Source organism: Thalassophryne amazonica, chromosome 14, assembly GCF_902500255.1.
Source record: "Thalassophryne amazonica chromosome 14, fThaAma1.1, whole genome shotgun sequence".
NCBI lineage: Eukaryota > Metazoa > Chordata > Actinopteri > Batrachoidiformes > Batrachoididae > Thalassophryne > Thalassophryne amazonica.
The window spans coordinates 2,897,103-2,910,708 of record NC_047116.1 but is presented as its reverse complement, the minus strand read 5'-3'; the positions used below and the strand labels follow the sequence as shown (position 1 = coordinate 2,910,708).

The window sequence follows — 13,606 nt, the reverse complement described above, 5'->3', positions numbered from 1 at the left end:
TGTAGCCAAGTGCTTGCTCACAGGGGGTCGTTTTGACCGTTGGGGTTTTACATAATTATTGTATGGCCTTGCCTTACAATATAAAGCGCCTTGGGGCAACTGTTTGTTGTGATTTGGCGCTATATAAAAAAATTGATTGATTGATTGATTGATGACAGGAATAAAGACACATTTCATGATCCAAACTGTTCCTGGTGTGTCAGAACCCAGCAGGGATTGAGGACTCACTCCACAGAAAACTGGACTCGTCGCCTGGTCCAGATCCAAGCTGGACTGCCTTTACCGTGTTTATGGAAATTCCACCATTGCACCGTCTGATCGTCACCAATCAGCTTAGATCTAGAAAACTATCCAATGTGACCATCAGAACTACAGAAAAAAAACTGACTTCTTTTTCTTTCTGCTGACATGCCAAAATCTTTACTGATTTCCAGTATAATAATTTTTCATATTTTGCATTGGTGCTATTAAAAATCTGTTTCTGGCACTAATGAGACTGAGTTTAAATTTTTACAGTGTTATCACTCATCATCTTCAACCGCTTTTCCGGTTTCAGGTCGCAGGGGCAACAGCTCCAGCAGGGGACCCCAGACTTCCCTTTCCTGTGCCACATTGACCACCTCTGACTGGTGGATCCCGAGGTGTTCCCAGGCCAGTGTGGAGATATAATCTCTCCACCTAGTCCTGGGTCTTCCCCGAAGTCTCCTCCCAGTTGGACGTGCCTGGAACACCTCCCTTGGGAGGCGCCCAGGAGGCATCCTTACCAGATGCCCGAACCACCTCAGCTGGCTCCTTTCAACGCGAAGGAGCAGCGGCTCTACTCCAAGCTCCCCATGGATGACTGAACTTCTCACCCTATCTCACCAGCCACCCTCCTGAGGAAGCCCACTTTGGCCGCTTGTACCACGATCTAGTTCTTTCGGTCTTGACCCAACCCTCATGACCACAGGTGTAGGAACGAAGATTGACCAGTAAATCGAGAGCTTCGCCTTTTAGCTCAGCTCCCTTTTCGTCATAACAGTACGGTAGAGCGAATACAACCCCACCCCTGCTGCACCGATTCTCCAGCCAATCTTACACACCATCATCCCCTCACTCGTGAACAAGACCCAGAGGTACTTGAACACCTTTACTTGGGGCAAGGCCGTATTCCCTACCTGTAGTACGCAATCCATTGGTTTCCTGCTGAGAACCATGGCATCAGATTTAGAGGTGCTGATCCTCATCCCAGCTGCTTCACACTCGGCTGTGATCTGATCCAGTGAGTGTTGGAGGTCACAGGCCGATGAAGCCAACAGGACCACATCATCTGCAAAAGGCAGTGATGAGACCCAGAGCTCACCAAACCGGAAACCTTCCTGGAATAGTAATAATGTTATCAGATCATTAATATAAAATAACGCATTATTTCTACAGCCATGATTACCAAAACCTGAAGGGTGGAGTTAGAACCTACACCCTGTGTCTGAACTGAACATCAAGGCAACACAGACAGTCTTATTTTCCATATTTTGCTCCTGTCTGTGTCTGCAGGAAGACTTTTGCGTTTTCAGGTCTATTTCTGCATCCATTCGCCCTATTGAGATATCCCATAACCCTTGCATGCCAGAGAGGCACCGCAGTAAAAAAAAAAAAAACACAGAGAATCCAAATGACGTCAATTACAAATGAGCATTATACGACCAAAATGTAAATTTTTATACCTTTCAACACTTTATTATTTATTTAATAATGGGGAATCCACACAGGTTTACAAACACAATAACTCAAAAATACACTCAAAAAGTGTATATAAAAAAATGAAAATAAAATCGAGAGAATAAAAAATCAAATCAAAGTAATCTGTTATGTGGGCCGCTGAAGAGGAGGTACTGCTGGCCCACCACCACCAGAGGGCGCCCTGCTTGGAGTGCGGGCTCCAAGCACGAGAGGGCGCCAGACCCAGAAGAAGTGACAGCTGTCATTCATCCTCTGCACCAGCTGTCACTCGTTCATCATCATCATCATCATCACCATAAAGGCCGGACTGCAGCTCCACCTCCTTGCCGAGAAATTGACTACTGAAGAGGTAATTTCTCTGCTGACTCATACGTTGTGTAATAATCTGAACTTCTGTTGCAGCCGTTTTCCTGGTGTTTTGCCTTGTCTGTGGGATTGGCGTTTGGTGTGACAGCGACGGCTTCGCCTCACACCCCAAACCAGATAAGTGGTTAACCAGGAGCTGCACGAGTGTGTGATTGGAGGTGGAGGTGCTCCCTCCTAACTGTGTGCAGACTGTGGATTACTGAGTGTGCGGACTCACACTCATTCATCTTGTCTCTGCTTTCTGCCAGCAGTACCAGGGTCGACAGCCGAAGACAGAGGCCACCTGGGGACTCGGGACTTGGCGGCTCCGGTGTTCTTCAGACCGTTGGTGGTGGAAGCCGTGTGGGATGCGGCTTCTCTCTCGTCGGGGGTCTTCTATCTTCGAGCCTGCCCACACATCACCTGGTGTCAACTGACTTTGCTAATTCTGTGTATTTCGTTGTGTATCATCACAACATTAAACTGTTACTTTTTGGCTTAATTCATTGTCCGTTCATTTGCGCCCCCTGTTGTGGGTCCGTGCTACGACACCTTCCCAACATAACCATCATCTATATATGTTTAAAGGTTTGACTCATATACTCATTATACCAGTAATGTCGTTTCAGAAGTTTTTTTAAAGAAGCTTTCATTTGCAGTAAGTTTAATGTGATCCGGTAATAAATTCCATTCCTTCATACTCCTATATATGACAGTGTTCTTCATGGCATTGGTTATACCTACAGGCAGCGTAAAGTTTCCCACCACAGCATGTCTGGTTATGTAACTATCATTTTCTGAACTAAAGAAAAATTCCTAAACAAAATATAAGGTATCTTAGTGACAATAGTCTTTCTGGCAAAAATGATCAGTGAATATAAAGTCTTTCTTTGACTAACAGCCAGTTTAACTTTTTATGCATTGTGATGATATTTGTCCTATAACTACACTTAAGTGCTATACGAGCAGCCCTATTGTGAATAATCTGTAATTTATTTATCATTTCTCCAGTAGCATTTGACCAAACTACTGGGCAATAGTCCAGATATACTAATACTAATGCGTTAATAGCATAATTAGTTTTAGCACAACTTAGAAACCGTGCATGTCTTCGATATAGCCCTGCCCATTTTTACAAAACTATTATTTATATGTTTTCCATGATATTTTTGAATCTACCACTACACCCAGCAGCTTGGTCTCATACCCTTGATTATTATCATATTAATTAGCTGTATGGTTATTGGCTCCACTGACTAACTGTATGGTTGTGTTGTTATGAAAAACACAAATGGAGCCAATAACCATACAGTTAGTCTTTTCTATGTTTAACACTAACTTGTTAGATGTTACAGAGTCAACTACATTATGCAATTCCATATTTTAAAACAGTTTCAAGATCATTGCGCGAGATCGTCAGCAGTCATCAGACATATGAGTCAACGCCATGGCAGTAGTGTGACTCTTTCTATACGCATGTTGAAAATCAGTGATTAAGTTATTAGAAGAAAAATAATTATTAATTTGCTCATATACAATAGAATCCATGTTTTTTCCTAACACAGGTAAAATACTTATGGGTATTTAAGTTTCTTATTTTTCGTAGGGGGATAATTTTAGCCTGTTTCCACGCTTGTGGACATGTATTATTACAAGTAAAGCTAAGGTTTATATGGGTTAAACAGGAGCAAAACAATCAGCTGCTAGTTTGAGAAGCCTACTGTCAAGACCGTCCACACCCAGGATTTCAACAGTTCCTTTACCTTATTTGTACTTACTTCTCAAATTTAAACCTGATGTTTTTACAATCCATAATTTAATTTTTTTATCACTAGATAGGATTCAACATTACTAGATTAGGCATATTCTCTCTCAATTTGTCTAATTTTCTTATAAAATAGTCATTAATATAATTAGCAATATCTACCGGCTTTGTTCAGAATTATTATCTACGTCAAGAAAGGACGGATTGATTCTGTTTTTTCCTACCAGTCAGCTGATTCTCCATATTTTTTTGTTATCAGTTCCTGCTTTCTGAACTCACTCCTCAAAAAAATTTCTTTTTCTTTTGATTCAGTTTGGTGACAGAGTTCCTCATTTTATGATAAAGATCCCAGTCAGATTTATTTCCTGTTATAATTTCTGTCTTTTTCATCTGATCTCTCCTTTTAATAGAGTCTTTAATTTCATCATCCGACCAGTGTGTGACGATGTTCCTGACGATAAACTTCCTCAAAGGAGCATGAATTTCAACTAAAGGCAGGAATAAACTATTAAATCTTGAAAGTGCAATTTCGGGATTATGAATAGATAAGACCTCAGACCAACAAATGGCTTTCACATCATCAACAAATTTCACATCACTAAACATTTTATATGACCTTTTGAATGTTACTGTGGGTCCAGGTCCACCTACCATTGTGGCTAATACAATTATGATCAGGTTATGATCACTACAGCCTACGGGAACAGAAATTACTTTACTGCACCGGTCAGGAGAATTGGCAAAAATATGATCAATACATGTTGATATTCTGTCACCATCATTATAACATGTAGGTTCATTAATGATCTGAGTAAATCCACATGTAACAGTGACAGTAAACAACTTATTTTTAAATGTCAGTCTTTAGCAAACCAGTCAATGTTAAAATCACCCATGAGGTACGTATCCTGGCCCACAGCAGTATGGGTGTTCAACATCTCACAGACTGTATCTATATATATATCTATATATATATATATATATATATATATATTCACAATTAGCATTTGGTGGTCGGTAACAGCAACCCAGCAAAATTGCGTTACGATGAGGTAAATAAACTTGGAGCCATAACACTCCAATATTAAATTTCAACATATCACTTCTGATTTGTGTTGGTAAGTGATCTTGAATATAAAAAGCAACTCCACCACCAGATCCATTTCTATCATTTCTGTAAATATTGTAACCATCGATATATAACTCAGTGTCATCAAAAGAAGAGTCCAAATGAGTTTCTGAAATAGCAGGTATGTGTAGTTTGTGTTCACACAGCAGATTAGAGACCTCACAGATTTTATTCCTCAGATTCTTAATGTTAATATGCACAATTCTGAGCCCCTCTTCAGTGATCCATGTTGTGATGTGATTGTTCCAGCAAACAAGCTTTTATGACATCATAACCTTCAAGTCCCTAGATTAATAAGAGACTGCTGCATGAGACCCTGAAAACTTGCTAAAACAAATATTTCAGATATTTGTTTATATGTTTATATTATAATATTTATAATATCTGCATATTCAGCTGACACCTGCCTGATCCACATGACTGATTTTATCAAACATCAGGTAGACCAGGGTAATCTAACTGGCATGGTGTTACTAGACCTGCAAAAGGCTTTTAACACCATCGACCATGCCATATTGATGACCAAACTGAAAGCCATTGGTTTCCGTGTGGATGCAGTGGCATGGTTTGAATCGTATCTTATGAACAGGAAGCAAGTGGATGACATACAAGGTACTCTGTCAGCGCAGCAAACCATATCGTGTGACGTTCCCCAGGTGTCCATCCTGGATACTGGGAAAAATGTACCTGTATGGAACAAACTCTCACTGTTGAATTGGAGTCTGTATGTGATTGGCTAGTCGACAACAAGTTGTCAATCCACCTCAGTAAAACCAAGTCAATATTATTTGGCTTGAAACCTAAAATAGCTAATGCCTAAAGGCTACAGGTATGATGTAACGGTGCTGCCATTGAATCCAGAGACCAGGTTACATATCTTGGCACAACTCTAGATCCATCTTTATCTGGGAATGCAATTGTGTCAAAAATTGTGGCTAAATGTTCTAGTAGATTAAAGTTTTTGTATCGTAATATGAAGGACTTCAACCTCAGAACTAAAAAACTGTTAGTATCTTCACTGATCCAATGTCATTGGATTATTCTTGTTCTTCCTGGTATAGTGGTCTCACCAAACATGATAAATGACAGCACCTTCAGGTGGTTCAGAATAAAATGATTAGATATTGTCAAATGCCTCTCCAATGACTCACGTGGAGTTGATCAGTTTGTAAAGGTTAATATGCTGCCAGTTGAAAAGAGGGTAGATCAGCTTAAACTGATCCATGTATTCAAAGTTGTTTCTCGACTTGGCACCTGATGACCTGAAATCTAATTTTATTCTGCATGTTTCATCTTACGAGACAAGGTCCAGTCATCTGTCTTTTAGTGTCACGAGAGGACAGTCTTGTGGCTCATCATCTTTTACATTTACTGGGATAAAATTATGGAATAGTCTTCTTCTTCTTCTGCCTATACATGAAACTGCTTCTGGGCATGTGTTTAAACATCTAGGTAAGCAGTTTTTATTAACCAGTATTGTAAGTTCTAGTCAAGGAATCATTTTTATATTATTAACGTCCATTTCTTAAGTCTTTTTCTTTTTGTTGTTGTTTTTTTCTTGCTCAAGACTTCCCTTTTATTACTTTTATTGTTATTTTACTAGTATTATTGTCTGGTTCATATATTTCTGCAACACATTTTGTTGAGCTATTACATTATTTCATTTTGTGTATGTCTGGGTTTTTTTTTTCTTGTTTTCCTTTTTTGAGGACCACAATGTAAATAAGAATCCATATTGGAAGCTTTCTTGTGTTATCCTCTGCAGTATTTTTATGTATTTTTATGTAATTATATTGCCAAATCAAATCAAATCAAATTCCGTGTCTGCTACGTTTAACCTGCGTGGAACTTCATAAACGCAAACTGAATTTCAGACATATATATATATATATATACATATATATACACTCAACAAAAATATAAACGCAACACTTTTGGTTTTGCTCCCATTTTGTATGAGATGAACTCAAAGATCTAAAACCTTTTCCACATACACAATATCACCATTTCCCTCAAATATTGTTCACAAACCAGTCAAAATCTGTGATAGTGAGCACTTCTCCTTTGCTGAGATAATCCATCCCACCTCACAGGTGTGCCATATCAAGATGCTGATTAGACACCATGATTAGTGCACAGGTGTGCCTTAGACTGCCCACAATAAAAGGCCACTCTGAAAGGTGCAGTTTTATCACACAGCACAATGCCACAGATGTCGCAAGATTTGAGGGAGCGTGCAATTGGCATACTGACAGCAGGAATGTCAACCAGAGCTGTTGCTCGTGTATTGAATGTTCATTTCTCTACCATAAGCCGTCTCCAAAGGCGTTTCAGAGAATTTGGCAGTACATCCAACCAGCCTCACAACCGCAGACCACGTGTAACCACACCAGCCCAGGACCTCCACATCCAGCATGTTCACCTCCAAGATCGTCTGAGACCAGCCACTCGGACAGCTGCTGAAACAATCGGTTTGCATAACCAAAGAATTTCTGCACAAACTGTCAGAAACCGTCTCAGGGAAGCTCATCTGCATGCTCGTCGTCCTCATCGGGGTCTTGACCTGAATCCAGTTCGTCGTCGTAACCAACTTGAGTGGGCAAATGCTCACATTCGCTGGTGTTTGGCACGTTGGAGAGGTGTTCTCTTCACGGATGATGCGAAGGAGATGTTTTGCACTGCATGAGGCAAATGGTGGTCACACCAGATACTGACTGGTATCCCCCCCCCCAATAAAACAAAACTGCACCTTTCAGAGTGGCCTTTTATTGTGGGCAGTCTAAGGCACACCTGTGCACTAATCATGGTGTCTAATCAGCATCTTGATATGGCACACCTGTGAGGTGGGATGGATTATCTCAGCAAAGGAGAAGTGCTTACTATCACAGATTTAGACTGGTTTGTGAACAATATTTGAGGGAAATGGTGATATTGTGTATGTGGAAAAGGTTTTAGATCTTTGAGTTCATCTCATACAAAATGGGAGCAAAACCAAAAGTGTTGCGTTTATATTTTTGTTGAGTATATTATATCTATTACTCTGGAGCAAAGAGGACAAACTGTGCTGTAAAGGACAATAATCAGGACGTTAAAGAACAAACTTCACTTTCCCCCAGAACGATACAAACAGGAAGTGATCACGGCTCATAGCGAATCCCACTGAAAATAACGGAAACACAACCTGAGCTTCTCTCATGTTTACATAAAACAAACACAATAATGTCTGTAAGTCCAGAGAATATATTCACCAGAGTTTTAGACACAATATACAAAGAGTTTTATGTTGTGATGTTCATGCTGTTGTTTGTGTGCAGCGGTTAAAGTGCAGGCCCGATCAGAGTGTCTCAGTGCAGGTCTCAATGTTACTGACGTCTTGCAGAGCGGCGAACTCTCCAAAGTCCCAGTGTCTTTATCACACAACACTCGGTGCCACGGCTGACCCTCGTGCCGTGAACCAGATGAGAGTGAGGTTTAGAGGGTTAGTGTAACAGTGGCCAGCAGGTGGTGCTGTGCAGTAAAGTTAACCTCATTCCCCAATGCCAATAGGCATTCCAGCGACAGACACTAGAGCCTTTGGGTTTCAGAATTGTGGTTAGAGTGGCTGCCTGCTATAAGTTTGAGCCCTGCGGTGCAGGTTACGCTGGGACGTTGAATGTCATCACTCTTAGTAGGACCACAGCAAACCTCTGCAAGTCAGACAAAGTGGACTTTGCAGCTGGGCACAGTACAGAGTGAGTTCACCCAAAATCAACAACACTGCTGCTGACAGTTTCAAAACTGTCTCTTTTGGGCACCACATTCCTCTCCGTCATGAACCCGTGTCCTGTTTGTGGTGCACGTTTCTAATCTTCTGACCCAGCAATGACACATCTATGAGACGATTGGTACATCGTCTGTGTGTCACACAGGAATCTCAGCCTGGAGGGGTTTCAGCCCAGGCAAGAAGAAGAAATCCATGTCTGGATAAGCTGATGTGAAACACGGTGATTTTGTTTTGTCACCAGGCAAAGGCTCGTTTGCTCGGTGCAGCGGTTTTGTTAAACAGCTGTCAATGAAACACGAGTGGTTATTTAAGGCTTCATTCTGGTGCTGACATGACTGTGGATTGTAAAAATATGATGATTTTAACCTTCAAGTCCTCAGAGGAAATCCTGTTTCATATCTGTATGTTGTAAATTTTGCATGAAAACTATAAAATAAAATTGCTGGATGGGTGGGCCAACAAGTATGCTTTGAAATTTTTTTGCTGATTTAGGAACTTCTTGAAGTAGCAATAATCAAACTGAAACCATGAAATTTGACCTTAAAAATGGCCAAACTGTTAATTGGATTATTTACACAGACTGTTTCAGATCTGGTGCGCCTTTGCTGATGTGTTTGTTTGTTTGTTTATTTGTTTGTTGTGTCTGCAGTGTGACGACCATCATGTCCACTCAGGCGCCGACATTCACACAGCCGCTGCAGAGCGTCGTGGCACTTGAGGGTAGTGCCGCCACGTTTGAGGCTCAGATTAGTGGTGAGGAAGCTTCCTGAGTTCTCCACCATCACACCGAATGTTCTGCAGCCTGTCAGGCCTTTGACAGCTTGTGTTTGTGTCCAGGTACCCCCAGTTCCTGAGGTGAGCTGGTTCCGTGATGGCCAGGTTCTTTCAGCTGCCGCTCTAGCTGGTGGTCAAATCTCGTTCAGGCGATGGCCGCGCTGTTCTGAGGATCCCCGCTGTGACCGCTGCACACAGTGGAAGATTTTCTGTCAGAGCCACCAATGTGTTGGCCAAGGCCACGAGCACCGCTGAGCTCCTCGTCAACCGGTGAGGACAGTCGCCACGGCTAACCTTCGTTCAGTCGCGTTACATCTTCATTTTATTAGTAACTGTGATCTGACCTTTGTTCCATTCGAACCTCAAGCTTAGCACAGCTCTAATGACAATCTGGTGTCTTTGCAGTGGAAACAGCGCCCCCTAGCTTCGTTCAGAGACTTCAGAGCTCCACAGTCAGACAGGCAGCCAGCTCAGGCTGGATGTCCGGGTCACGGGAATCCCTACACCTGTGGTGAAGTTCTATAGAGAAGGAGCCGAGATCCAGAGCTCCGCCGACTTCAGGATCCTCCAGGACGGAGACCTGCACAGCCTGATGATCGCCGAGGCCTTCCCAGAGGATTCTGGGACATATTCTGTAACTGCCACCAACAGCAGTGGACGAGCCACGTCAACTGCTGAGCTGCTGGTTCAAGGTGAGGATTCACACGGTGGCAGCTTAACCATTAAAGAACGTCCGCAGACATCCAAAACGATCTTCCAATGGGAAAGTCTTTGGAAATGTTCAGACTCCACCCCTTGTGGAAGACCTGCTCCAACAATGGTCAGATTTTAGGTTTCTGAGAAATAGTTTGAATAACATGTCTAATTTCCATTTGACATTTTTTCCACATTATTTGGCTCCGCAAGTAAGATGAAAATACTTCATTACATTTTAGGGAATCAAAACCTAAATCAAGTAGAACTCAATAATTTTACTGTCCTTTTGTGTGTGCAGGAGAAGAAGCTGTTCCTACAAAGAAAACCAAAACTGCTGTGACAACATCTCATATCGAGACATCTCAGACCAGAGTCCAAAAGGTGAGAAACCTCTTCGGACCTGGACCTGGTGCAGTCATCAGGAGGTTTCTGATCCAAATCTGAAGGTGGCACCTCACTTCCAAAGACACTCAGCAGAACTGGTCTGAGACAGAATGTTTTCTGTTACAACACCCGTGATGTCATGATCCAGTGCAGAAGGTTGCTGGTTCAAAGCTACTCCTGCCTGTTTTCCATGTAATGTGGGAGTTGCATCAGGAAGGGCAACCGGTGTAAAACCTGTGCCAAATCAACATGCAGGTCCACCTCAGATCTGCTGTGGCAGCCCAGAGTGAAAACAAAGGAGCAGCCAAAGGGTCTTACTTTTATTTAAAAAAAAGAAAAATACAGCATATGTTCATACAGTTATACAGTGTTTCTGCGTGGTGCTGAACGCTAAACGTCCTTTAAGTAGGTGTAGACTGATGAAGCGATGCTAATGAAGTGGGCGGAGCCAGAAGCTTGGAGACCTGTGACTTCTTGCTCATCCTGCTGTCGCTACAGAAGCGATCATCATCTGCGAATATATAAACATCAAACTGTTAGCAACTGGAAATGAGCACAATAAGGTAATTTTCATGCTGCCAACATACTTGACTAGCCAAGCTAGCTTCCACAGGCCACAATTGACAACCTGATCAACTCTATGTGAAGGAGATGTGTTGCACTGCATGAGGCAAATGGTGGTCACACCAGATACTGACTGGTATCCCCCCCCCAATAAAACAAACTGCACCTTTCAGAGTGGCCTTTTATTGTGGGCAGTCTAAGGCACACCTGTGCACTAATCATGGTGTCTAATCAGCATCTTGATATGGCACACCTGTGAGGTGGGATGGATTATCTCAGCAAAGGAGTGCTCACTATCACAGATTTAGACTGGTTTGTGAACAATATTTGAGGGAAATGGTGATATTGTGTATGTGGAAAAAGTTTTAGATCTTTGAGTTCATCTCATACAAAATGGGAGCAAAACCAAAAGTGTTGCGTTTATATTTTTGTTGAGTGTATAATGATATAAATGTTCTTTTGCAACAGTTCATACAAGACAATTTTACAAAGTGGATTATATGGTGCACTTCGCTAATGTGTTAGCTGCTAACACCTAATGATTTGAAGATGATTAAAGAAGCTGATTATGCACATTCATCTTTGTTAAAATAAAACTCATGTCAGGTGAAATATTTAGTTTGCATCAGGATATTGAAGTTGTTTTAACTGTTGGAGCCCTCGAGGTATTTTTCTTCATTTTGCCATAACTGAAGAAATCTTCGTTTAATGTGTTACATATCAAAACGTTCAGAACAATGTCAGCTTCGTCAATATGTGACATGTATTTGTTGAGTAAAGATATGATCTGTTAATAGATATATGATGGAAAGTGGAGCAGCAGGGGAGCGTTGTTAGGACTCCGAGGGTGGAAAACATTCATTTGTTACAGATTTATTCATTTTATCAGGTATTGCATCACACTCAGTGTTTCTCTTTTCTTTGTGCCATTGGACCGCATCAGAAGGTGGAGGCGGGTTTCCAAGCTACCACCATGATGGAGATGCACGTTGACGGTGGCGTGATGACTCACATCTGGCTCATAAAACCCCCCGCGGATCCCTCCAAAGCCCACCTCCCATGTCCCCACCATCCTTTGTTTCCAAAGTGACGGCAGGACGCCAGCAGTCACCTTCACCTGTCCGTCATGTGAATGGGCAGACGCCCACTCCTGTCAGGTACAACCTGCAGCCGCCGCATGCTGAACGACAACCAGAGGTTACTGGAAAGTAACAGTTTTTCTTAGTGTTCAAGTAGTTTAATAAGACCAGCAGGGAAGAATTGTGCTGAGACAGTGAGGTGAGTGCAGGAGGAGACGTGAGAATCCCGTGATGATGTGTGGACGTCCCGAGTGGTAGTTTGAGGTGGTTTAGATGTGATGAAGTGAATAGTTACTAAAAGAGAAAGAAAGAGAAGAGGAGGAAGAGTGGAAGGAAAAGCAGGATCAGGACGACTGTGAGAAAGTCCATCAGAACCATTGACCAACACGAGGTGGAAAAAAAGGGACATCGCATGACATCGCTCACTGTGGCATGTGAATGTGTTTGTGTCCTTTTCAGACCTGTCCTCTCCGTCTTCCAGAGTGTCCATCTCTCCCATCAGACCCGTCAAGTCTCCCGTCATGACCAGGAAACAGGTGAGATCATCCTCAGAGACGACCTGCTTCTGGATCTCCCGCATTAAATGGAAGGAAGTTGCTGCAGGCCACGCCCATCCCTCATATGTCACCACCCACTAAGTGGGCGTGTCTCTCACAAACACTACAGTGAGGTTTGAGTTCTCGACGTTGGTGCAGGAAGGATTTCTTCTCCACATTAAAAGGCAGATGAAGCAGGCTGTTCAGATGTCAGTCAGTCATGGAGAATCTGACGTCCGTCAGGGATTTTGTTTAAATGTTGTGACAGAAAATTCACAGAGGGAGGAGAAAACTCTCAATTTTGTTTGACAGATATTGTAAAGTTAAAACAAAAGAAATGAAGAACAGACAATATTGACTGTACATAAAACATGTCTGGAGGTTGCAGATGGAACAGGTCAAGGGCGGAGCCACCATGTAAAGCAGGTGTTTCTGGTCAAACCCTGAAAATGTTGTGTCTGATCTCGAACAAAAGCCAACGTTTTTGGGCACAGCCATTTCGAGGACTCTTTTTTTACAGTGCATTCTGCAGTCTGTCATCGTCGTCTCACCTGTCTTGCTTCCTGTGCAGGTGTCTTCCTCGGCTGAGGTGCTCCCGCCCTGGAAGCAGGGAACTACATACCACTGAATCCACCTACACCGGGATGACCAGTGTGAGGAGCGCCACCACCCAGCTGCACATGGAGGAGCACTGGGGTCAGCAGGTCACCGCCCCGAGAGAGGTGAGCATGAGTACCTCGGGTCCAAACCCGCCCCGGCTCTGAGCCTTCAGAACCATCTCAGGGACGCTGGATTCCCTTCACCATCACTCGTACTCTGCAGACGCTTTGATTTCTTTTTCCGTAACACAAA

At 42.6% G+C, this 13,606-nt stretch overlaps 1 protein-coding gene across 1 annotated transcript; it reads left to right on the top strand.

The window, feature by feature from the left end:
- Nucleotides 1-9,373: 9,373 nt before the first annotated feature.
- ccdc141 (coiled-coil domain containing 141) lies at nucleotides 9,374-12,229 on the top strand. The gene is given in 7 exon segments (XM_034187116.1): nucleotides 9,374-9,491; nucleotides 9,559-9,642; nucleotides 9,644-9,762; nucleotides 9,899-9,951; nucleotides 9,954-10,187; nucleotides 10,490-10,572; nucleotides 12,083-12,229. Coding segments are annotated over 7 exon segments (828 nt in total). The 5' UTR covers nucleotides 9,374-9,383.
- The last annotated feature ends 1,377 nt before the right edge of the window (nucleotides 12,230-13,606 follow it).